The sequence below is a fragment of the Desmodus rotundus genome, chromosome 10 (genome assembly GCF_022682495.2).
Source record: "Desmodus rotundus isolate HL8 chromosome 10, HLdesRot8A.1, whole genome shotgun sequence".
Lineage (NCBI taxonomy): Eukaryota > Metazoa > Chordata > Mammalia > Chiroptera > Phyllostomidae > Desmodus > Desmodus rotundus.
The window spans coordinates 11,591,026-11,616,180 of record NC_071396.1 but is presented as its reverse complement, the minus strand read 5'-3'; the positions used below and the strand labels follow the sequence as shown (position 1 = coordinate 11,616,180).

The 25,155-nt window shown below is 47.2% G+C and overlaps 1 protein-coding gene and 2 non-coding genes across 4 annotated transcripts; all 3 read right to left on the bottom strand.

The window, feature by feature from the left end:
* Positions 1-6,456: 6,456 nt before the first annotated feature.
* On the bottom strand, positions 6,457-6,595 carry LOC112318935 (U4 spliceosomal RNA). The gene has a single exon (XR_008425454.1). It is a non-coding gene; the product is annotated as a U4 spliceosomal RNA (small nuclear RNA).
* A 10,233-nt stretch (positions 6,596-16,828) lies between these two features.
* On the bottom strand, positions 16,829-25,091 carry H3-3A (H3.3 histone A). Of its 2 annotated transcripts, none has more exons than XM_024576022.4 (4): positions 24,961-25,091; positions 23,274-23,424; positions 21,893-22,046; positions 16,829-17,479 (listed from the first exon to the last, which is right to left on the bottom strand). In XM_024576022.4, the coding sequence occupies exons 2-4, from the start codon at positions 23,399-23,401 to the stop codon at positions 17,351-17,353; spliced, it is 411 nt and encodes a 136-aa protein (XP_024431790.1). In that variant the 5' UTR covers positions 23,402-23,424; positions 24,961-25,091; the 3' UTR covers positions 16,829-17,350. The 2 variants fall into 2 exon arrangements, with proteins under 2 accessions (XP_024431790.1, XP_053769063.1); XM_053913088.1 differs by lacking the exon at positions 24,961-25,091 and adding an exon at positions 24,093-24,205.
* LOC128779480 (U4 spliceosomal RNA) lies at positions 21,499-21,636 on the bottom strand. Its single transcript, XR_008425455.1, has one exon. It is a non-coding gene; the product is annotated as a U4 spliceosomal RNA (small nuclear RNA).
* Positions 25,092-25,155: the final 64 nt, after the last annotated feature.

Here is a 25,155-nt window from a genome sequence, read left to right as displayed (position 1 = left end):
CCCACCCCAGACCACTCCACTCCCCCCTCCCAGCTTGGGCTTCCCAGCCCCAGCTTCAGGCTTCTGAAGACAGCAGCTGCCGCTGGATTTGCTCCACCTTTTCTCCCTGCCTGGAAGCCGTTCGTTCCTTCCTTCATTTAAAATATTTACTGAGCGTCTAATAGGTTCCAGGCATTATCCAGACACTGGGGATAGAACAGCAAAAACAAACACACAAACCTCTGCCTTCCCGGAGCTTATATTGCAACAGAAGAGGCATAACGGAAGTAAAATTTATTAGATGGCGATAAGGCCAAGGGAGAGAAAGGGAAGGAGGGTGTGAAATGTGCACTGAGGAGAAGTGGGGTTTGGGGTGATCGGGAAAGCCTCACTGAGAGGTCGGCAGTGAGTTTTGAATAAAGGCCTGAGGGAACCGAGTGAGCCAGCCACGCAGATTTCTGGCGACCTACTTTGTTCCCGGACAGCCAGGAGGCCAGTGCGGAGGAGGCGCCCAGGAGAACGTGGGGACGGAGAGGGCAGGGTCAGCTGTTGGAGCGCCTTATGGGCCACTGCAAGGACTGGGCTCCTCTCCTGCGTGACATGGAGTCCTGCAGGGTTCTGAGCAGAGGAAGAACTCGGCTGACTTCACGTACAAGCAGCCCCCTGGTTGGAGAACAGATTGCGGGGGCAGGGCCAGAGCAGCGAGACCAGTCCCGAGGCTCTGGCGGCAACTCCGGGAGATGACGGGGCGTGGCTTAGGCTGGTGGCCACGGAGGTGGGAAGAAGTGGTGGGACTTTGGAAATACTTTTTCGGCTTTATTATCAGGCCAAATATGAGGAAGGAAGGAGAGAGAAGAGTCAAGGAAAGCACCAAGGTTTTGGCCTGGGCAACAGAAGAAAGAGCAGCTGTTAACCGAGATGGGGACAACTGGCTTTGCTGGTTTGGTGGGTGGGGTTAGCCTCTCTCTGGGGCAGTTTTGAACAGGTTACGTGGGAGACGCTCATTACACAGCCAAGTGCAGGGTTGAGTAGACACTTGTTAGACGGGTCTGCACAGCAGAGGGCATGCGCTCTCCGGAGGTAAATATGGGAGATCATCAGCACAGGTTTACTGGTATGACGATGCACAATTTTCTGGTGTCATCCAGCTCGGCGCTGACCAATGCAGGAGCCACTAGCCCCATGGGGCCGCTGAGCACTTGCAATTAGTGGAAAATGTGCGACTGAGTAGCTCAATTTTAATTAACTTGAAATTTAAAAACTGCTATTTGATTCACTTACTGGAAAAAAATTCAGAATGTTTGCAACAACTTGGTTATATGAATCTACTTTTTCAACTGTGGAGCTTATCAAACTAAAAACGGATCGAGAATTTCCAATAAAAATTGGGTGTCCGATTTGAGATCTGCTGTGTCAAACATATACTTGGATTTCCAGGATTTAGTCTCAAAAGAGTAAAATATCTCATTAATAATTTTTATATCAATTACATGTTTTAGTGGTTTAAATTGGCTCTACTGGGTTGATAAAAATTGTATTAAAATTTTGTGCCCTGGCTGGTGTGGCCCAGTGGATTGAGCGCCAGCCTGGGAACCCAAGGGTCTCCTGTTCCATTCTCAGTCAGGGCACGTGATTTGGGGCCAGGTCCCCAGTAGGGGGCGCGTGAGAGGCAACCACACATTGATGTTTCCCTTTCTCCCTCCCTTCTCCTCTCTCTAAAAGTAAATAAATAAAACTAAAATTTTTTTTTTCTTAAAGATTTTATTTACATTCAGAGAGAGGACAAAGGAGGGAGAAAGGGAGGAAGAGAAACATCAGTTGTCTCACCAGCCAGGGCTGGTATTAAAATTACCCGTTTTCCCTTTTACTCTCTTAAAAATGGCTACGTGGAAGTTTTTAGTTCCACACGTGGTTCATGTTAAATGTCTCTTGGATAGTGCCAGTCTAGGGGAATGGGGGAATTGAAGCCGGTAAGATGGGGAGGGCTGAGCAGAAAGCCTGGGAGGAGCAGAGAGGGGAGGCAAACCGGGCAGGTGTGTCCCCACAGCCCCTCAAAGGGGGTGTGACCAGGAGAAGGGAGTGTGAGTCCTGTATCAGGAAGTAAAAAAAGACACTGTTGCCCCTGCCAGGAGCCCATAAAGAGCAGCTTTATGGGCTTAGAACCTGAGCCACAAGCAGATTCGAGAAGAGTCACTATTACTTAAGAAACCCACCACGTTGAGAAATGATTCTAGACATTGTACATCTATTTTTATAACTATTGAATCATATTGTACACATTGTATAATTCACTCATTTCCGGCATACAATTCAATGAATTTTTAGCAAATTTACCATGTTGTGCAACCAGCAGCATAAATCAGCTTTAAACTATTTCCATTACCCCAATAAGACCCCTGGTGCCCATTTACTGTTAATCCCCATTCCTTCCCTGCCCCAGGCCACCGTGACTGTCCCTGTTCTCTCTGCACGGTTTTGTCTTCCCTGGCTGTTTCATAGAAACAGAGTCACACAATGTACAGTCTCTTGTGTCTGACTTCTATGCATGAGCAGAATGTTTTCGAGGATCAGCTCCCCTCCTTTTTCACCGCTGAGTAGTATTCCACTGTGTGGATATACCCCCTTCGGTCTGTTCACTCCCAGTTGATGGACATTTGGGTACTTTCCACTTTTTGGCTGTTAGGAATAATGCCGCTTAGAACATTTGTGTGTAGACCCCTTACATCTGTTATGTCAAATCCTCACGATCCTGTGAGGTTGAAATTATCATCCCTACTTTATAGATGAAAACACTGAGGATGATAGAGATGAAGGCTGTGAGGGCACACTCAGCTACCATATTTCATCAGCACTAGAAAATACTCTTTTCCATATTTTCATGTTTCTGAAACCAGGATGCATCTTGCAGTCAATGGTTTGTCAGAGTTTATTTGGCAGCCTCTTCCCCTTTCTTGGTAGTACGTAAATATTAGTGTATCTTACAGGCAAGGGTACCCTAAATTTGATGAGCTTGAGCTATGGTACGACGTAGCCCCTCTTACAGTTCACCTTGTGTCATCAGGACACTTGGTTGTAGGTGACAGATAAGCGACTCAGAGGGGGATTTACTGGCTCAGTAATTGGAAGGGTTCCGGGACAAGGTCATCGGACTGAAGGAAGAGAGGCAGGGACTCTGACACCGTGAGGTCCCCGTCCGTCTTCCATCTCTGCTTGTCCTTGCCAACAGGCTCTCTTCTTCCATGGGGCAACCCCAGCTTAATAGTTCTGGGAGTAAAACAACCCCCCAAACCTCCCTTCCTACCTCTGTGCATCAATCCAAGGGAGTAATTCTGATTGAACCCGCTTTGGCCACATAAGCACCTCTGGTCCAATCACTGTGGTCTGAGCAATGGGATACTGCCTGGTCCAGGCCTGGCTGGCATGCTCTTCCTTGTGGCCAGAAAGTCTGTCGCCAGTAGAAGCGGGGTAGGCCTAGTGAGCTGGGCACCACCACCACCATTGTTCCCTCAGGCCACTACCACATGGCATCACCTGGTGTCCCTACAGACATTACAGACTAAGGGGGTCTTCAGAAAGAACATCTCAAGTTTATGGTTCATTCATACTGTTGTGAGGTGATGTTCTAAAGAGGTTAATTATACTTGCAAGAACTATGTTGTTTGAAAGATTTTAAAAAGCAATGAAATATGCATGTAATATACTACTAGATGTAATTATGCTTAAACTTCTCATCAAGTAAAGATTTGTTTGCAGACAGTTCTCTAATAAAAACAAGAAAAAATCATTTAGGATACTAAACCTGTGAATTTACCATGTTGAATTTAAGCCCCAAAGTACGGGCTTAGGCAGGGATGTCAAACTCATTTTCACCAGGGGCCACATCAGCCTCGAGGTTGCCTTCAAAGGGCCGAATGTAGTTTTAGGACTGTGTAAATGTGACTACTCCTCAACAGTTAAGTGAGAACTTAGTGTTGCCACCAGGTAGAAACAAGGTGGAGGGCTGGATAAAACAAGTGGAGGGCCAAATTCGGCCCCTGGGCCTTGTGTTTGTCACCAGTGGCCTAGGGCTTATGTTAAGCTCTCCCTTTAAACTCTGTACCATGTCTTTGCCACCCCCCCCCCAATAAGGATCACTTTCTACCTCCACCCTTTGCCTCACTTTCCCATCCTCTGAACCCCATTTGCATCCATCCAAACCTTCAATTTAACCTCAGTGTCTCTGCACAGTCTTCCCTAATAGTTCCAACAGAGGGGAAGTTCTCCCCCTTCTAGGTTTCCATATCCCCTTTGCTAGGACGAGTTAGATGGCATCCATCCAAGTAGACCTTATGGTGGGATCATTTCCTGAGCATTAGTGTGTTTTCCCTCCCTGCGTTTCCATCTTCCCCTTTTAGGGAGTAGCTGGGTTCTCCCTTGCATTTGACTCAGGGAAGGGTAAGTCACAGGGCTTGAGACACTTCCTTCCAGTATTATCTGGGTAGAGGCTAAGCTGCTTCAACAGCGATATCCAAAAATACAGTCATTCAAACAAAGTAACAGTTTACTTCTGTCTCATGTACCAACCCTGAGGCAGACAGCAGTGGTTCAAGACGGATAAGCTGCTCTGCTCCACATGGTCACTCAGGCACCCAGGTTTCCTCCATGCTGTTGTTCCTCATCTCCTGCTGTTATCCTCCTGCTGCAGCTGGGACAGCATCTCATCTGTGTTCCAGCCCGCAAAAAGGGGCGAGTTCAGTGAAGTCCATGCCCAGTGTCCTACGGCCGAGGCTTAGAAAGTGCACGCCTCACTTTCACTCACATTCCATTACCTGGAATTAAATTTCATGGATATAGCTAGCTGCAAGGAATGCTGGGAAATGTAGTCTTTAGCTAAAGCAACATGTCCTAATCTAAAACTCAGAAATTATAGAGGAAGGGGAGAAGATATTTGGAGGCATACCTAGCAAATTAACACATTCTCCTTTCCGGCTTTCCTGTGCCAAAAATGGGTGTCATTAAAGAGATTATGCTGGGTGCTCCAGGGGGTGGGGAGAGGTGACAAGCAGTGAGACCCAGAGGAGAGCGCCTGGGGAGGAAAGAGGAGCCTGTCCACTGTTCTGTGGCTGTGTAATGAAATGTCCTGAAATTCGTGTTCAACAGTGACACCATTTCCTTTGCTGTTTGGGTGGTGTTTGGTGGGGACAGCTCGTCTGCTCTGTTCAGCGTCAGCACGGCCTTGGACTTGATGTCTCGGGCTGGAATCACCGAGGGCTCGCTCACAGGCCTAGTGGATGCTGGCTTTTGGCTGGCACCGCAGCTGAGCCTGTGGCCCAGCCATCCACATACGGCCTTTCTGTGTGGCTGCTTGGCTTTCTGAGAGTATGGGGCTCGGGTTCCGAGAGAGAGAGCTGAGCAGAAGCTTCTTGCCTTTTCTAATCTAGCCTCAGAAGTCATGCAGCATCCCTTCGGTCACACTCTGTTCACTGGAAGCAGGTCACCACGGATGGCCCATGTTCAAGGGGAGGGGAATGAGACTCCACTCTTTAGTGGGGGGAGTGGTTGAGAATTTGGGGACCTGTTTCAAAACTCCCACAGGTTCTGGGGGGCCTATTTGCTGTCAGTGCCTGGAACGGGGGCAGGACTTCAGAAGGCTGGCTGCTCAGAACACCAGGGAAGGCAGCACCTGCAGATGGGAGCCCCCACTTCCTAAGTGGGTTAGAAGCAGCAGAGCCTCTAGACTTGTAGGGGCCACATGGGCTGCGATCCCCGGAGTCCCAGCTGACAGCGCCACGGACCTATGACCAAACTCAGAGACCGTATGATACCCGGGCACTTCAAACAACCCCGTGACCCTAGGAGGTGTATTTGCTAGGCTGCTTTCCACTTCAAGTCCTGGCAAGTCCAATGTAAACCGACCTAAAAAACAAGGGGACCTACTTCTAGGTGTTTGCTCCAGAGAAATGAAAACTATATTCACATAAAAGCCTTATAGATGTGCTGACCGCAACTTTAATAAGTCATTGAAAACTAGAAGCAAATGTTCCTCAATGAGTGAATGGAGAAACAAGCTGAAGTTCATCCAGAGCATGAAACCCTGGTAAAACAAACTATGATACATGCAACATGGAGAATCGCAAAGACATCATGCTGAGTGGAAGAAGCTAACATTGGAAGTTACATACTGTTGGAGTCCATTTATGGCATATATTCCGTGTATATGGCTTTGTGGAAAAGGCACAGTTATAGGGATGGAGAACAGATTGGTTGCTGTTCAGGGTTAGAGGCCGGGAAGAGAGCTGAACCCCAAAGCAGAACATGAGGGATTCTGGGAGGAGGGTGAAGCCGTTCTGTATCTGACTGCAGTGATGGTTACGTGAAGCTAAACAAAGGTTAAAACTCTCAGAAGTGTGCACACACACACCACACACTCACACAAGGTTCCATTTTTACTGTATGGAAATTCAAAAAATAAAGTATAATTAGGCTTTCAAAAAAATATATATAATTATGCTTTCAACAAATGGCACTGCAAAACAAAGTGACTATAGATCAGACGCTTCACCAACATGAACTCTATTAGCAATAATCGCGCCTCGGATAAACCTCATTGGCTACGATACTGCCACTGCGCAAAGCTACCAACATGAACTCTAAATGGATCACAGACCTAGATGTCAAAAGTGAAATTATGTAAAATTCCTAGAAGATAACACAGAAGGAAATCTGGGTGCCCTTGGGCATGGCGATGACTTTCTGGATGTGATATCCAACACCACGTGTAACGGCCATGAGAGCCCGGGCTGGAGCAGGCTCAGAGGGCGCAAGGTGTGGGAGCAGGTGACTCGGGCGCCTTCAGCCGTGACTGTTGCTTCATGGCCTCCTTCCCGTCATCCTAGGATGTCATAGAAAGTTCCTGTGGTCCGCTGACTGAGGAGGCACACGTTCAGGTCTGGTGTGCAGATGGCTCTGCACACTGTGCTGGCACCAGCCAAAGTGCACAGCTCTAACCTACCGCCCCTCTCCAGGGTGGCCCTGAAGGACAGGGAGAAGGAAATCTTCCCGGTGGGCAGAATTTCAGAGACACATTCGTGCCCTTCACTCAGACTGAGAGATGCCTGGAAGTATGGCTCTAGACAGATTCGTTGGCAGGGGATGTGGAAGGAATATGATGGAAACGCTGGCGATGAGGAGGTCTGGGGAAGGAGCATGCGGGCAGATCTCTCCAAATGGGCATGAAATGTGAGGATGTCTCCGTCCCATGCGACTGCGTGTCAGAGGGTATCCACGGCAAGGGAGGTTCTTTTCAATCATCGGGTGAACAAAAGATGTTCTGTGGATGTCGGGCAACCTCTTTTCCTACCCTCCCCAGTGCTGGCTTGATGGGCCCATGTAACCAAGTGGCAGGGTTTAAGGCTGCGCATGGACGTCCCCTCACCAGCGCTGACTAGGCCATCTACTGTCTAATCTGCCAGCAGCCGAGACCAACACTGAGTCCCTGCTGTGGGCCCACTGGGGGGCCAGCCAGCCATCTAGTGGCAGATTGATGGCACTGGGCCCTTATATGTATGTATGTATGTATGTATGTATGTATGTATTATTTATTTATTATTGATTTGAGACAGACAGAGAGGGATAGAGAGATTTGTTGTTCCACTTATTTATGGATTCATTGGTTGATTCTTGTATGTGCCCTGACTGGGGATCAAACCTGCAACCTTGGCATATCAGATGACGCTCTAACCAACTGAGCTACCTGGCCAGGGCTACGCTGGACCCTTTCCACGATGGAGGGCCAGAGATTTGTCCCCGGCGGAATACACGGAACTGGATAGGACGTGCTTTCTCGCTCACAGTGTTTCCACGAGGATCATCAAGGATGGATTTGCGGAGTGCCGTACTCACTGCCTGGTATTCTACACAGTAGGGCTGCTAACTGAGGCGGTCACTCGACATCAAAAGAAGAGCAGCAAAGGACTGACGCCTGTGGCTTTAACTGGTTTAACTGCATGCCCCGCCCCGTCACTCAGAAGCAGCTGACCTAATAGAAGGTCCAAGGCCCTACTGATGCCCCGGTTATGGTACCTGTTGGGAGACCCCGCTTTGAAGGGATGGGCTGCCATCTTACAGGGCACAGCGGATGCTTTGAATCAGACACCGTCACGTGGTGCTGTCTGCTCCAGAGCCACAGCACACGGGCCTGGGAGCGGAGCGCCAGAGTACTTCCTCTCACCCTGACCTCACCTCCTCCCCCGCTGGTCCCATTTCCGTCTCAGTTAGGGGCCAGGCAGCAGACAGAAACCACACTAATTGTCTTAATAGAGAAAATTTATTTTGAAGAATTGTTAAGAGCCCTGGCTGGTGTGGCTCAGTGGATTGAGCGCTAGCCTGCAAACCCAAAGGCTACTGGTTTGATTCCCACTCAGGCCACATACCTGGGTTGTGAGCCAGGTCCCCAGTAGGGGGTGCACAAGAGGCAACCACTCATTGATATTTCTCTCCCTCTCTTTCTCCCTCCCTTCCTCTCTCCCTAAAAAAAAAGAAAAGAATTGTTAAGAGTAGCTTTTAAAAATGTTAACTAGTGCCCTGACTGTTGTGGTTCAGTTAGTTGGATCATTGTCCCATAACTGAAAGGTCACAGGTTCGAATCCCAGTCAGGGCACATACCTAGGTTGTGGGTTCGGTCCTGGGTCTGAGCATGGATGAGTGGCAACCGATCAATGTTTCTCTCTCACACATCTACATTTCTCTCTCCCTTCCTCTCTCTCTAGAAATGTAATGTAAAAAGAGCCCTCGGGTGAGGATTTAAAAAAAAAAGTTAACTCGTAGCTGAAAGAGTGAGATGGAAGGCATCACGGAAACAGGAAAGCAGGCAGCAGCTACTCTGAGGACTAAAGAATGAAAGTGGTTGCAACTCTGACAGCCCAGCTGAGGGGGAGGCCCCGGTGTAAACATACGGGCCCTCAGGAGGGGCACCGCTCAGCTGGAGCCAGTGTCCTGAGTGGGGAAGAGGGGCCCTGTGGGTCTGGGACCCACACTTCTGAGGAGGGGACATCACTTCAACCAGCACTATTATCTCTGGTGGCCAGAGGGAGGTGGCTGATGAGGAAGCAGGAGAAGCCAAACTGAACTAAATGGACTTAGTACGGCTACAACTGGAAAAGTTGAGGCTGGGGTGATAAACCTGGAAGCAGATTGAAAGCCCATAAAAGGCCCACAGGTGGCCACCCCCCACCCCCCACCCTCTCAGTGGAACCTTCTAGGGAGCCAGGGGAAGCAGACATGGCCCGTGTCACAAAGCAGAACCAGCCCAGGACACTTCGCAGCCTAGGACTCTGGTCATTGTGGCTGGGACAATACTACTGACTAAAGCCAACGGGTGGGGGGGTCCCTGTTAGTCCTTATATGCCTCACCAATCCTAGCTAACACCCCATACATTCCTCGATGATGGAAACTCATTCTGCCAACACTGAAGTGGAGACCTGTCTTATAATTCTGCCTCTGGCCCTTTAAACCTGTGGGACAGGGGCCTGTCATTTCATCGCTCCAAGCTTCAGTTACTGGATTGCTTAAATAGGGAAAACAATGCTTATTCCTCAGGGTCGCTCTGATGGTATGAGAATACGAGCTTAGCATGGCGCTTGGCGCGTGGAGAAGATATTCAAAAACATCTGTTCACCCTGAACACGAAGCCAAATGTCCCCCTTTAAACTGTTTGTCAACTGTTTTCAACATTAAGTGCCAGGGTCCCTGGAAATTTGGGGCGAAGCAGTTTTTTTTTTTCCTTCTGCACAAAGCTTTATTGTTTCCATTTGGTTTAAGGCATGGGAGAGGCTCCGGGGTGGTGAGAGGCTGCCTAGTGGTTGCAGGGAGAGGCTCAGGCAGGAGCCAGACCCCAGGGGGGCACACCAGGGCCCCTCAAAGGCCTCTGGGCTCCAAAGGCTCCTAGTGGTGCTTGAGGGTGAGCCTTTGGAAGAGATAATCACCCAGACCAGCCTGCGGAGGTGAGCCAGGTGTCACCAGCTTTTGGTGGGTTTCACCTGCTCATCCAGGAAGTGGTTCTCCAGGAAGTCAGAGCTGAGGGTCTGCATGGGCAGGGTCCAGGGGTCTGAGTCAGGTTCTTCTCCAGGGCCACGGTGGCTTCCACGGCGTCCTGAGTGTCACCCCACTCATCGTGGGGCGGCCTCAGCACGTCCTGGAAGAGGGCGCAGCCGCCTCGCTAGTTTTGTAGTTTTAAGAGATGGTGGGCGCCTCGAGCATCTCCTCGGCCAACTCTCGGAAGAAGTGGCCCCCGCCCTCCAGGCCACATCGTGGGGATGGAAACAGAAGCCCAGAGAGAGGTAGGTGATGGACGCCTGCAGATGCAGGCTGACCAGGCAGGCAGTGGACGGGGCCTCCACCTGCGTGGAATGATTCTGACAAATTTGCGAGCTCCTGGTTGCTCAGAGATAAGGAGTTAAGCTCAAAAAATGATGTTGGCTGGTCTGGGATGGTACCAAAGATGGCTACTGGAAAAGACGTTGGAGGGTGGGGGGTTGTCAGAGGCTGTAAGAAGGGGCATCCCTGGGTCTATTCTGACACTGTTGAAGCGAGAGACGGATGGAGGGGACTGTGGCGGGCATGGAAAGCGGTGGTTCTTTATTTCCCAAGTGTGGGAGAGCTGGTAGTCTTCCTAAGTGACCCCCCCTCCAGTGGAAGGGAGGAGGGACTCTGAGGAGACCCCAGATAGAACCTAGCTGAAATCCCCAAGAGAGGAGGTACTTGAGAAGAGAGGAGAAGAGGTACTCTTGCTGGATGTGTGCGGGGAAAGGTCTCAGATTTATTCAATGGTTCTGTTAAAACTTCTGGGGAGGGCCCTGGCTAGTATAGCTCAGTGGATTGAACGTGGGCCTCCAAACAGTTGCCGGTTGGATTCCCAGGGCACATGCCTTGGTTGTGGGTCTGGTCCCCAGTAGGGGGCGCGCCAGAGGCAACCACACATTGATGTTTCTCTCCCTCTCTTTCTCCTTCCCTTCCCCTCTCTCTAAAAGTAAAAATAAATAAAATCTTTTAAAATCCCCTGAACTTCTGGGGAAGGGATGCAAGCCTGGGCATTTGTCCTAGGGGTCCCCTCCCCAGGCCTGCCCCAGGCTGCTCCCTAGTCAATGGGAGAGGCCCAGAGGGCCTTAAAGGTGACTTTTGGAGAGAGCCCCCATCCAGACTGATGGGGGTCGTCTAAACATTGGTGTTCCCAAGACCTCACTCCTCCAGCACTTGGATTCCCTTTTCCCTGCCGGGGGCAGCTGCTCGGGCATTTTGGTGACCTCAGAACTGATCCCTTTGGAACAACCCCACAGGACTGGTACTTAAGCAAAACCTGATCCTGAAGCCTCCCTGGGCGTCTCTGGTCCTGACCTGTATAAATCCTGCTCAGCACGACGCCATCAGAAACGCCAACCCGGCGGACCCTCCAGTCCCTTCCCTCAGCGCCGGCCTCCCGCCCCTGAGGGTCCCCGAAGGACATGGCTCCCTAGATTGGGGATCTCCTGGTCTCCCATTCGTTCATCAGGAGCCCGCGGTCAGAGGCGGCTGGGGGCGCAGCAGCTATCCCCTTGGAGGCCCACGGCGTCCCGGTCGGTTGCAGCAGGTCCGGGTGGGGTAAAGTCCGAAGCCCATCTGCGTGGGGCAGAAGGGACAGGGCTGCAAAGACACTGCGGGCGCCGCCGACCAGGACCTACTGCTCCCGAAGAGCTGCGGCGAGAATTAGCGCAGTATTTACATGTTAATGGATTCCCCGTTCATAAATATTACATTTTCAGCCATCTACTCGGGAGGCAGCTGAGTGCGGGCCACCTTTGTTTTCCAAAGGGCCAAGTGTAGACCCTCGCCAGACTGTGCTGTGCGGCATCTTCAGGGACGCGCGGGGCTGCAGGCGGCCACGCGGCCTGGCCGAGTCCGGGGAGGGGGCGGCGCTCGGCTCGCAGCCCATCACCCGGCAAAGGGACCCCCCATACCCTGAGGGCCAGGAGGAGTTGCCGGGACAGCGAGCCGGGGTCCTGCCCGCGGCGAGGCTGAGACCTGAAAGTTTCCCTAACCTTGGGCACGTGTGGTCCGGGCGGGGACGGCAGAGGCCGCCCAGGGTCGTGGGGGGCGCCCCCCCCGGGGGAGCGCGTTGGAAAGCCGGGGTATGTGGAGAGATGGGAATACCGTGAACTGTCCCGGAGCCTAGCCTAGCAGAACCGAGTGGCTGGCAGGACCCCGAGGAGCCACATCGGGGGCGTGGCTATCCAGGGGGCGTGGTGGGACTCCGGGGGCGTGGTCTGAGTGGGCCGCCCCCCTCTGACACCCGAGGCAGCCCTGGGTGGTGCAGGGCCGCGACGCGATACGCGGTGGGGAGCTGGAAGGGTCAGTTTTAAGGTCTCTGGCACCCGAAGGTGGAGAGGGCGAGAGCCCCGGTCAGCCTGCACCGGACAAGGAGGGTCGGGGATGAGCTCCAGAGGCATTGGGGACAGGGCTCCCGGATCTGAGGCCGAGGACGCGGGTGCGAGGGGCAGGGAGGACCCTGAACGCTCAGTTCTCGAGACCCTGCCAGCGACGTCCCCTCTCCGGGCTGCACCGGAGGACGGGTTGGCGGGGGCAGCCTTCCTCATCCCCGAGTTCCCGAGACTGGGCAATGCCCCTCCTGAGTCCGTCCTCGGCGGGACGACGCTGCGGGTACTGAGAGCCTCGAGGCGCCAGGGATGAGCAGTGAGGCCTGGGGGTGCGGCCATCTGCTGACCATCCTGGAGCCAGGGTGTCGCCTTGGCTCGCCTGGCAGTCACCTTTAATCTGAAACATTCCCTGCCTGTGTTTCCTTTTGTGAAGGCCAGTGGGTTTGCAGGATGTTTCACCCTTGGGATTTCCCGGGTCATTTCCTCCTGGTTACATTCAGGTGCAACGTTGGTTAACGTGAGTCCCCAGTGTTTTCCAGCAGGAGGCTCACGACGCCAGCTGGTCGCATTGTTGGTGATGCGAAGTGTGATTACTTCAATTTAAAGCCCCAGTCTCCGTTGGATCCACGCTAGTCACATTTTATTCCCTCTATTCCACCAAAACTGTTCTCATCAACATCACCAATTACCTCCACGTTGTCTAGTCCAATGGTAAACACCGGCACCTGGCTCTACTCGACCCCCTAGGATTTGACAAGCAGACCGTGTCCTCTCTTCCTTGGAGCACTGTGTTCTTCTAGCTTCCCCGGACCCCCTATGTCTGGCTTTCTTTGTTGCCCACTCCTCAGTTTCCTCTGGAGTTCTCCCTCACTCCCTAAACTCTAAATGCGGAGTGCCTCCATCTCTGGGCCTCTTTCCTAATTTCCTCCCACACCTGCTCCTTTGGGGATCTCATCTAGCTTCTTGGCTTTAAGACCAGGTGTTTGAGGATGTCTTCTAAAGTACCACCTACAGCCTAAACCCATTGCCTAAACCCATTTCCTAAACCCCAGGCTCGTACCCACAATGGAGGCGAACTCTCCTCTAAAGCCTAAGCATCTCCATCGTAATGTGTCCATAACTAAGCTGCTTGTCTTCTCCAGTCCTGCCCCCCTCAGTCTTCCTTGTCTCCGAAAACAGCAACTCATCCTTGGAGTTAGCTGCTTAGGCCAAAATCCTTGCCACCCTTTGCCCTTCTCTTTCTCATGCCCACATCCATCAGCAAGCCCTAACCATCTGCTGCCTTTAAAAACATCCAGGATGCACCCTGACAGTGTGTGGCTCTGTGGGTTGGCCATCCTCCCGAGAGGTAAAAGGCCACTGGCTGGATTCCCAGGCAGGGCACATGCCTGGGTTGTGAGCCAGGTCCCCAGGAAGGGGGCGTGGGACAGGCAACCGATGGTGTTTCTCTCCCTTTCTCCCTTGCTTCCCCTTCTCTAAGAATAAATAAAATCTTAAAAACCCAGAATGCCACTTCTCACCGCCACCACCCAAGCCACTATATCATGTCATAATTAGGTCACTTCTCTCCCTGCTCTCCCCTTATTTTCCACAGAACAGTCGGAGTGATTTTGTTAAAAGGTTGGAGCACTCTATCCTTCTGCTCCGTGGAGGCCTCCTCACTCAGTGTCCTTCCCAGGACTTACCAAGCCCTGCGTGGTCTGGCTCCCCTTCCAGCTCAGACTCCCCCCGCCCAACTTCTCTGCTCACTCATTCTGCTGTAGCCACATCTGCCTTCCTGGCCAACACCTCAGGCTTGTCCCCAACACGACCCCCAGGAGGGCCTGCGATACTCTTCTCACACACATCTGTGATCCGTGCTCTTGTTTTCTTCAGATCTTTACTCAAAAGATAACCTCAGGGATGCCTCCTCTGGCATGACTCCCAACATCCGCCACTTTCCGTCACACTTGTGATCTGCGTTTTCTGGCCTTGAACACCTACCACTATCTAATACACGATGCATCTTACTTCCTGTCGTCCGATTCCCTCCCTAGAAGGTAGCTCCACAGGGAGGACAGGGAACTTGTTCCCGTCTGTATTGGCACAAAGTGCCTGGCACACAGGTGCTCTGTACTTGATCGGAAAGCGGGAATTCATTCATTCTAATACAAATTCAATCGATCTTTACTCAGGTGTGCCAGGTACCAGCACTGGGGCCTCGTAGCAAGCGCTAGTGGGGGTCGTCAATAAGGAAGTAAACAACTAATTTAGAAGTTGACAACTACAGGAGACAGAAGCCAGGGATGTGACAAAGGGTAGGTGGGCAGAGTTTGGTTGCAGCTTAGTAAGCGAATAGTGGCAACAGGAAAGATCAGCCAGGCCAGATCCCACAGGCCTCGTGAGCCAGCGTTCAGATGGTATATAGTGTGCAGTGGAAAGCCACCGGATGTTTTTAAGTGGGGGTGACCTGGAATGGTTTATGTTTTAGGAGCGTTTCTCTGGAGGCTGTGTGAGGGGCCAGAGGGAGTGAGAGGGGATGGATGCAGACCTAGCTATCATTGTAACAGTTCAGGTGAGACAATAGCAGCTGGGCCTAGGACCTGCAAGTGGTCAAGTGGAAATTTTTGGACGGACTTTTGAAGAGTCAAGATTTAATGGAGCTGAGGGAAACGATTTTGAAGGGGCTATCTCAGAGTGAGCAGGTGGTGGAAGCGTGTTTTCAGATGCAGGTTTTCTTGTCTTTTCCCCTTGCTTGTTACCACTGTTGACCCATAACTCTAGCACGCCCACCCCAACAAAATTCCGGTTTATTTCAGTGAGAGCATGGGAGTTAAAAAGCAAGGCCCTGGATATAGCCTGCCAGGGAACAAATTCCATCTCCATTTACTGTGATCTCAGCGTTTCTTCTCCTATGAACAGGGTATGCTAATCATTCCCATGTCATAGGTTGTTGAGAATTAAATTTGAGTTGGAGCACCTTTATGCCTAAATGGTCAGCATCTAGCAGATCCTAAATATATTCAAACTTGCATTTCCTGTTTCTAGGCTGTCAAGATCAGAAGGGCAAGAACTTGGGACACTATCAAGTGCTCACCTCACTGTCAGCCAAATGAGATTCCCCCAATTTCTTGAGTGTGTCCAAATTCTTACATTCTTCTGGCTACGGTAATTCCCAATTTCTCCAAGACCTACCTACCTAAAATGATCTCACCACATAACTTAATAGGGCTTTTTTTTTTTTCCATTTGTAAGTTTAGACTTTAGGAATATTTTCTGGAATTTTAACATTACTTAATATCCCAAAGCTGGTTCCTTTGTTGAAGATGCTAACAACATAACACAGTATGCTAGTTTATACTCATCACTCTGGACCCAACACAAATAGTGTCTTTTCCTGGGGAGGGTTGTTATGCAGCAACTCCAAAGCATAGTGGAGGTTATCAGCCTGTAACTAAGGATTAACCCAAGGGATCCACAGGGTGGCATGACAGTTCATGCATCAAAGGATAGTCCCAAGTTCAACACTACTATGCATATTGTCAAGACCTTAAATCAATTATAATCCTCCCAAATTAAATTGGCTGGTTTATAAATTGGACTGAGCTGCTGGCTTTATAGGCATGAGAATACATGTCAAATATTAACAGACCATGGTATATTGAAACATGTACTGACATTTATCAGACATTTATCCAGTGCCAAATTTTTCTCTAACTGCCCCACTTTGTAGCATGACTTACTGCATATCAGTACCTAGACAGCGAGCACCTACTACTCGAAACTTGTTTAACAAACCGAATTGTTAGCGACCATTTCATGGGGAAAAAGGAACGTAAATTAAGACCACCTCTAAGAACTCAAACGGTGGTATCTCCTATTTGGAAGTTACTGGTCCACACAGCTTTTAGCAGGTAACTTTACCTACCCTAGACTTCCACAAAGGGGACTCCTGTGTGTGCCTGTACCCTGCAGAAAACCGAACGGGGGACATTCCACTTAACAATGGACTTTGAATAAAACTAGAGAGGTATGATAGGTCTGAAAAGGTTCATCCTCCTTACTTCACACTGGCTACTCCAAGGCGAAACAAAGCAGTCCTAAGAACTATTGGTGCTTGACCACTGACTTCAGGGTCAATACATGTCTTAAAATAACCAAGTCTCCAATGCACTAATTTCGGGGCTGGACTTACTATATAGTATGTTTATAAATGTACTGCCACCACTTAAACAGATTTAACTATTTCCATATGATTCTCTTGGCTGGCTGGGTTTGAGAATTATTGGTTTACAACACAACATATCCAAACATTTAGGATATGGCTTTGGCAAATACATTCACTATGTAAGGCTTATACTTCCCCCATCTCACAGAAGTCTTGTGTTTCAGATATAAAGTGACAAAACACTTGATGCTACATTATTCTGAATATGGACATTTCAAGTGAAGGATAAGGTCGATAATAAAGACCAAAAGCAGGTATAGTTTAATGTATTTTAATAGCAAACTTACAGGAACAGCACAGAAGACAGACAACATTAAAAACATACTTGCATGTAGGACAACTCAGTTAGAAAAGTATAGTGAATGGATGGAATCTACTGTATGATAAAAATGCTACAAACACCATTTAGTTGCCATCAATAAGAAATTTACTTGTTTTAAAAAAATCCAAATGCTGGCATTGTCCAGAAAAATTTAACAGGTTTATTTATATTGTTATAAAGTTGAACTGCTTGAAACTTGTTCACTGAAACACCTTGACTTGCATTAATGCTTTATGTCCCCGCATTTATATTAAAAAAATTCACACACAAATGAAAATGGAAAAACGGCCAATACCTGATTTCTGTCCCCTATTTTCCACTTGCAATCATATACTTAGGTACCTTTTTGACCCCATGGAAAAAAAATATCTAACGTTCAGAACTACCAATAACAGGAAGAAGAGAATTTTTTTTTTTTTTTTAAAGAATGAAATGTTTCCCATCATAGTGGATTCTTAAGCACGCTCTCCACGTATGCGGCGTGCTAGCTGGATGTCTTTTGGCATAATTGTTACACGTTTGGCATGGATAGCACACAGGTTGGTGTCTTCAAAAAGGCCAACCAGATAGGCTTCACTTGCCTCCTGCAATAGGAATAAAAAAGAAAGAAAATTAATGGTATTCCCAGTTACGATACATCGGTACCAGTTAAAAGGATGAGATTACTGAACCCTTAAAAACTTACTTCAGAAGATGCTTACTATTTTACCAAAATGCCTACATTTCAAAACCCGTGGGACAAAGCTAAAAGGTGGCTTATGCAAAATGCAAAGCTCAAGTATGTAAATCTTTTTCAAATTACACACATCAAATTATTTCATTACTAAGTTTAATATTTCTAATATTAATGATTTCTAGCAAACTGAAATGTCTTTAATAAAGCGAAGAAATCTACTTTAAACTCTAATATTATCACCCTTACAAAGATATAACCAATCCAAATACTCCTTCCCTACTGTTGTCTCCTTATTCTGAACCCTAATCATGCTCCAAGATACACCTGAACCTTTGCCTTGCCAAATGTAATGCAGCTGACAAGTGGTTTCCATCCTATGGTCTTCATCTACCTTTCCTTTTACACTTCAAAATTAAAAAACATTTTTTTCTTCTATTGAGGGTGAGAGGGTGAGAGGGAGAGAAACATTCATTGGTTGCCATTTGTATGCACCCCAACTGGGGCCCCAAAATGCAACTCAGATATATGCCCTGACTGGGAATCCAACTAGCAACTTTTCAGTTTGCAGGATGCCACCCAACCAAACGGAATCAGACCGCGAGGGATACACCTCAAATTTTATTGCAGGAGTGTTACAGGTTCCAGAACATACCTTCTGACCTATTTTTCCTAGGAAATGTGCCCCCCCCACCCCGTGTACCTTCCTCTATGTACCCTGATCTGTTATGGCATGTATTATCCTCTAGTTATTAAGATCGACTTGTCGGGTTTTTTCTATCACACTGTAAGGTTCTTTGAAGACATCGTCTTAACCCTACTATCACTCAAAAACTGCTGGCTGTGTGCGTCATTCATCAACACTTGGCATATAAAGAAGAAAAAGGGGAGCTTCTACTTATACCTAACTCTTAAATACATTTTGCAGCTGTCTGTAAAGTTGAAGGATCCTTTAATTTAAGTTAAAACATGTTTATTCATTTTAAAATGGATTAGGAGCATTAAGTGAGTTATTTGGCTTTCTAGCATTATCTAGAAGGAAAATATTTCTCTATGTTCCAGATATATTTAAGGGAAAAAACAGACTTTGTTATAGTTGGTATTCTGTCCTAATTTAAAAAATTACTTCCATTTTCTAATATTAAGGTAATGATAAAACTAAAAAAACAGAAATACTTGAGCAATTCAAACCCCATAACATTACATTAATACATAAGAACACACAGGACTAGCCAGAGTTGCTTTTTACGATCATTGACTCTGTAATAAAACCACGAAGATTCTGCTTTTAAAAGCATTAACACAGCAACACTTAATTCAAATAACTTCACTTTTTTCATCGTATGAAAAAAATTATTCCTTCACCTTATACCCTTTGCCTAGCATCTCCTATAAAAACCTGTTTCACCCAGATTTTACTATGCCTACATAGTAAAAATATGCCTACATGTCTTTCTGTAGCATCTGTTCCCAAAAGCCAGGTCTCACTGGCCTAGTCTTTAAGACCTAGCTCACGACTGTAACATGCAGGAGAATGCAGCCACTCCGTCTGCCTCTGGCTTCCCAGGTGCATATAACCCCAAACTCTTCCTTCCTGAACACCCATTAGTCTTGTACACCAGCTGTCTTTTAATACCCTTCAGGTACTTAATAGAGATTCCATTTTATACCCATAATGCCTTGCTCAAGTAGATGTTTAATAAACATTTGTTGGTTCATTTTCACATTTAACCCTAATTTAAATCTACATCTTTCCTATACAATTAGCCCTGCATACCATACCTATTCCAAAGACTGTATTAACAGAAAAGTCCTCCCTATTCAGGCAATCATTGTTGAGACTTTCCGGAAATGGGTAACAAGCCTGGAAAACAGGCCACACTGTAGCCTACTCTTAGGGGTCTGCAATGTGCTTCAGACACTAGGACAAGTTCCTCAGGGAAGAAAGTTTGTTTCACCCATTTTATCTCAGGATTATGCAAAACATTAATGCTTTCGCCAAATGCAGCAGTGAGCTGCTACCTGGACAAGCCCATGACTCTCAGAGGCGCTTTGTTTGTGGAAGAGAGGGATGATCCACAGGCCCCCCACGCGCACCCGGTCACCAGCTTTACAGGGCTCTGCCTGCTCAGCTCTGGGGTAGATTCAACATGCACAGGGACTCGACTATGACCCGTGTTTCCCATTCTACAATCAATGTCCGAAAGACTCCTAAACATTAAGGCTGTAGTGGGAATTAAAGACTGCCATGTTACTTTATAGCTAAATCAACATAACTGAGATGACAAATAGTATCTTACAACTTGAAATATATCCAACGTCTGACTCCCCTTCCATTTCAACACACCTATGTCCATTTCTAACATAAAAACACCATAGTTCAAGCTTTTCGATGTTAAAGGCAAAGGCTAAACTTTAAGTTAGTTAATTCTTAATTATCTATGGCAAACCTGGACTAACTTTTCTACCACCCTTGTTTAGCTGTTAGAAAAGTTGTAAATGGTGTTAAATTTCTGTAGATTTCAACTGCTTTCTTTTATTATTCTACTTCCATTAGCAAATTCTCCATCTCTGTATCTTTAAAACAACTGAAGTGTATGTATAAAATAAGAAAACAAAAGACTTGTAACAAAAATGACTCTTTCCAATAAAAACAAGAGCTATCTAATGCTAGAATACTACGGGCAGCAGAGGTGAACATTTTGCTCAGAACTATACAACCACAGTTACAAACAACAGCAATAATCTTTTACACATGAATTAGAGAGAGACAAGTCTTTTACGCCGATCGTCATCTCAATTTACAAGGCTGAATACATTTACCGACAAGGCTCTATTATAGCACTGACAAATCCACAAAATGTTGAATTTTCATGTCTAATCATGTTCTCAAAAGCATAGCCCTGCTCTTAACTAAGAAACAAAATTAGCAGCTTTGAATCAATGCTAAGATTCTTAGTAATATTTCTGTATTAAAATAGCACGGAAAATGTGATTTGTAATTGCGTAATAAATGAAATGGGAGGCGAAGATAATCAGGGATTAAAATGGAAAATAAAGTTTTAAATAACAGCACTAGATCTTAGTTTGAAATTTCAGTTCACTGACAACTTAATGGATGCCTACTCCTGGAATTCACCAATCAAATGAAGTTCTGACTAACCATAGAAACAGCTCAACCAATTATACTTCAGTGTAGAATCCACCTATCAAATCCTCCTCACTTATAAAACAAAAGCTTGGCACAGCAACAGCAGCCTTGAAAATCATCCAATGGAGTGTATGTAGACCCTAGATCCTTCCCACAGAGGGATCCTGAGTCAGGTCTGTCCTAGGAATCTGCACTTTAATCACCCTTAACCCCAGGCTCTGAGGGAAGAGGTAGTTTTACCATATTTTGAGACTGATCAAAGAATGCCAACCATACAATACAAAACAGGTTTACCTAAGTGATTGATGTTAATTATTCACATGTACCTAATCAAATTATCTTTCTTGTGGGCATTTCCAGTTTTCATCTCAGCATACCACAAATATTTCAAATACATAACAATCCCAAAACAGAATTCCTCAAAGTCCTGACACCCTAGAGCCAAGATTAAATTCAGTATGCTTCCCATTTAAATGGAAACCCCTAATCCCCTTTAGCAAAGGACAAGTCTTCAAACCCTTGTTCCTTTACAAGCTGGCTATCACCTTTAAGCACACCTTTTCTCCCCATGCCAATCCTTACAACCACCCCCTGCTTCGTCTATCTCATCACACAATTCTTTAATAGTGCCGATTCCCACCCTAGCTATTACACACTCTCTACTTGCGCCTGCCTCTTCAGTTCCAGCAAGACATATATTCTAACATTCCTTTTACACCAGCCACTTTGGAACTCATTACCAGTAAGACCTTTAGCCCCGCCTTTTTATTATCCTGCAGCACCCAGAAGCCAAACCAGAGGCTGCTCCCCCCCACCCCGCCCCCCATAAACAGCGATTTTAGTGCAAGGTTTACAATTAGCAATAATCATGCCCTGGATAAACCTCATTGATTATAATACAGCCACTGCGCAAAGCTTTTTTAGTGCAATGTTTAAAATATTTAAATGGTTTAATAAGATGCATACTAAGCTTTAGAGTCAAATGGGTTCAAACTACATTTTCTGTGTGTATGACCTCAAGCAACTTAACCTTTCTGATATCTCAACACTGAAAAAAGGGTATCTTGCCGGCTCGTGATTAAATTATCCACACACGTGCAAAGATTTAGAATTATTCTTGATGCACAGGAGGACCTCCAACTCTTAAAGAGACTTTCCTACCAGCCATTTTACCTGCAAAGCACCAATAGCTGCGCTCTGGAAGCGCAGATCTGTTTTGAAGTCCTGAGCAATTTCTCGCACCAGACGCTGGAAGGGAAGCTTGCGAATCAGAAGTTCAGTGGACTTCTGATAACGTCTAATTTCACGAAGTGCCACAGTACCAGGCCTTAAAAAAAGAAAAAAAACGTAAACAGTTACAAAATACATAAAAACCACAAAAGGATTTAAGTGGTCAGTTTCAAAGAAATGCAGTCATTTCCCCAAAACAAACTGCCCAACTTTTCTTCAGCTTTTGAAATAAATTTTACATCAATTTATAACCCAAATATTCAAGCCTATCAGAGAGTAATATGTCTTTAAAGCAAAAAGCCTATTAAGATTCCTGACAATACCATTGATTTTATTCAAACATCACTAAACTTCTGTTATAACCACAGCTTAGAAAGGTATTAGGCCACTAATAAAGAAGTCAAAATTGTTCAGACTTTTCTCAATTCTCAACCACCCTCCTTCTTCCCACCCGCAAACCTCAATTCTTCTGTAAGACCTACCAATACCACCCAATGAACTTCATTTAAAAATACCTTGTGGTATTTAAGTTTGATTTCCCAGAATACCTTTACTCCGACTACTGACCATCCCTCATGATTCTAGATTGTGCAATTACAGTTTTTTAAAAAACTAATCTTGAGTAAGAAATTACCTCAACTGACTTATTTTATTTCTCCCACTGCATGAGCTTTTATTTATTTATTTATTTATTTATTTATTTATTTGGCAAAGGTTACCTAAGCACAGACAACTTCTGCCCTCTAACGGCAGATGCCCTTAATAACACTGCTCAGGGCAGTTCAAAAGGAAATAGGTTCTTAGAAGGAAATAAACCAATTCAAGCAAATGAGGGATGGGAACTTTCTAAAACAAAATGATGTCTTAAGTTATTATTTTGCCAAAAACAAGGGTATCCTCAAAATGTATCTACATATAGCACTTTACTATTTAAAAGTACATCTTACAGCTAAATAAAATGTTAAGCCATTAACTTCATTAGTGATGTAATAGATTTCCTTTGGGCTATGGGTAAGATTGTGGCTTCAAAATTAAACACGTTCCCAATAAAAACTAACACTGAATTTTATATAAATTTTCAAGTACTAAAGGCAAAACATCAATTTCTCTGAAACAAAAAGTTTGCTTATTTCATACATCTTTTTGTTAGATTATATAGATACTGTGGTTTGGAGCTTTGTTCCATTATTTCCCTCTCTCTCTTTTTTAACATGGCAAAAAAAGAAGAAAAAAGTCTGTGGATGTGCCTCACCCTCCCCCAATTCCTGTTATGATTTGATAGCTTCCCCAAACTGGCCATTATTTTCCTCTTATTTTTTAATACCTGTAACGATGAGGTTTCTTCACCCCTCCAGTAGAGGGCGCACTCTTGCGAGCGGCTTTGGTAGCCAGTTGCTTCCTCGGTGCTTTACCACCGGTCGATTTGCGGGCAGTCTGCTTTGTACGAGCCATGGTATAGGGACCTCTTTACTTACCTACCAGCATCAAAAAACCAAAAATTACCATTAATGACAAGTTTTCCTGCCACTACCACCCCCCCGAAAATCTGGAATATGATCAGCATTAAAAAAAAAAAAAAAATGTCCGTAATGTTATATAATTCGAAAGGGTCCAGATTACATTTACCACCCAAAAGCTATTTCTTGAAACAAACTGTAGTACTAGAAAATTGTTACCACTGAACACCAATCATCTCTCAAAAATGCCAAATCTGAGCGACAAACGGCAAAACAAAAAGACCCCTAACAGTCTTTGCTTCAATTTCTTTAATTAAAGCAGAAATTAGAAATGTCTGTAAACATTCGACCCATAAACACGTCAAAAGAACCTAGCCACAAACCACAGAAAGACCGAGTCAAATTACAGCAAAAATGGTTTTTAGCTCCCCCCTCTCCCGTCACCCTCCCCCTTGCGTCTGGCAGTTGATAGATTGCTGTAAATATCTGAAAACATTCCTGCGTTAGCATCTCTACAGTTATGTTGACAAAAAGGCCTCTTGAAAAACGAAAACCGAGAGAGGAACAACAGCTACCACCAGCGAGCATTCTACAAAGCACCGTCCTCAAGGCAGTCCAACCAGGCTTCGCAATAAGAAAAAAAAAAAAAAAAAAAAGTGCCCGCACCCAGGCTTTAATTAACGCACCGGCCGACCGGTCCACCCCAAGCACCACATAAACTTTTGGTTTCGCCTCCTCCGGCCCCTCGGCTCGGGGTCCCCAGCCTCCCGCCTCGCTCCCAGCGTCTCGCGCAAGCACAAACTCGGCTTCTAGACCAGGACAAAATGGAAACAATCGCAAAACGTATCCAGTTTCCTTCCAAAGAGACAAAACACCAAAACGCTCGAAAATACCCCGATCCCCTGCCACGTGCCGCCCTCCAAAATGCAAAAGTTTTTTTTTTGCATTTGGGATGCATCAAGTTTCCGCTTCTCCAAAAAAGGAGAAAAAAATGTCCTTCTTCAAAGAATTTTCCTTCTTTTCTGAAATGGGGAAGAGAGAAACGGGGGAAAAAAATATGGTCGGTGACCAGGGAAGAGAGACAAGATGGTGAAGCTTAGCAACAACTGTGGGGAGGCAGCAAAAAGCGAGTTACCCCACGGTGGGAAGCGGCGGCGATTTCCACCCTTTTCCCGCCCGAAAACTGGGGGCCGGGGCCCGGGGGCGGTAGTTAAGAGGCCCGCGCGGGTCGTGGTGAAGGTTTGGGGTCCCGGGAAGGGGCGGCGGGCGGGCTTTCACCGAAGAAAGAGCAGCCCGGGGCGCGGGGAGGAGGGAGAGCAGGCTCGGCGCCGCGGCGGTTGCTGCTGTTGGGCTGAGGCGGCGAGAGACTGGGGAGCCGCCGCCGCCGCCTGAGGGGAGAGGGAAACTCGCTCCTCACCTCCATTTCTGGGCCAAAAAGTTTGTGGGCCAAACCGGAGGGGCTGCGGGGCCCCTTCCCGCACCGCCTGGGCCCGGCCCGGGGCTGACGGCAAGCGCGGCTCGGTTCCGGGGAAGCGGGCAGACGGGGAAACTTACCCCCCTTCTCCTTCGGCTGGAGCTCGGCGAGCTGTAGGAGGTGCTGGCGTTAGAGAGCGACGGCGGCTGCGAACACAATTGAAAGATGGCTGACACCGAGGTTATCCCCCAACACACGCCGCCCCGCCCCCGCGCCGCGAGCCAACCAATCACACACAATGGAGGGAAGGCTCGGCCCCGCCCCCGCTTGCGCCC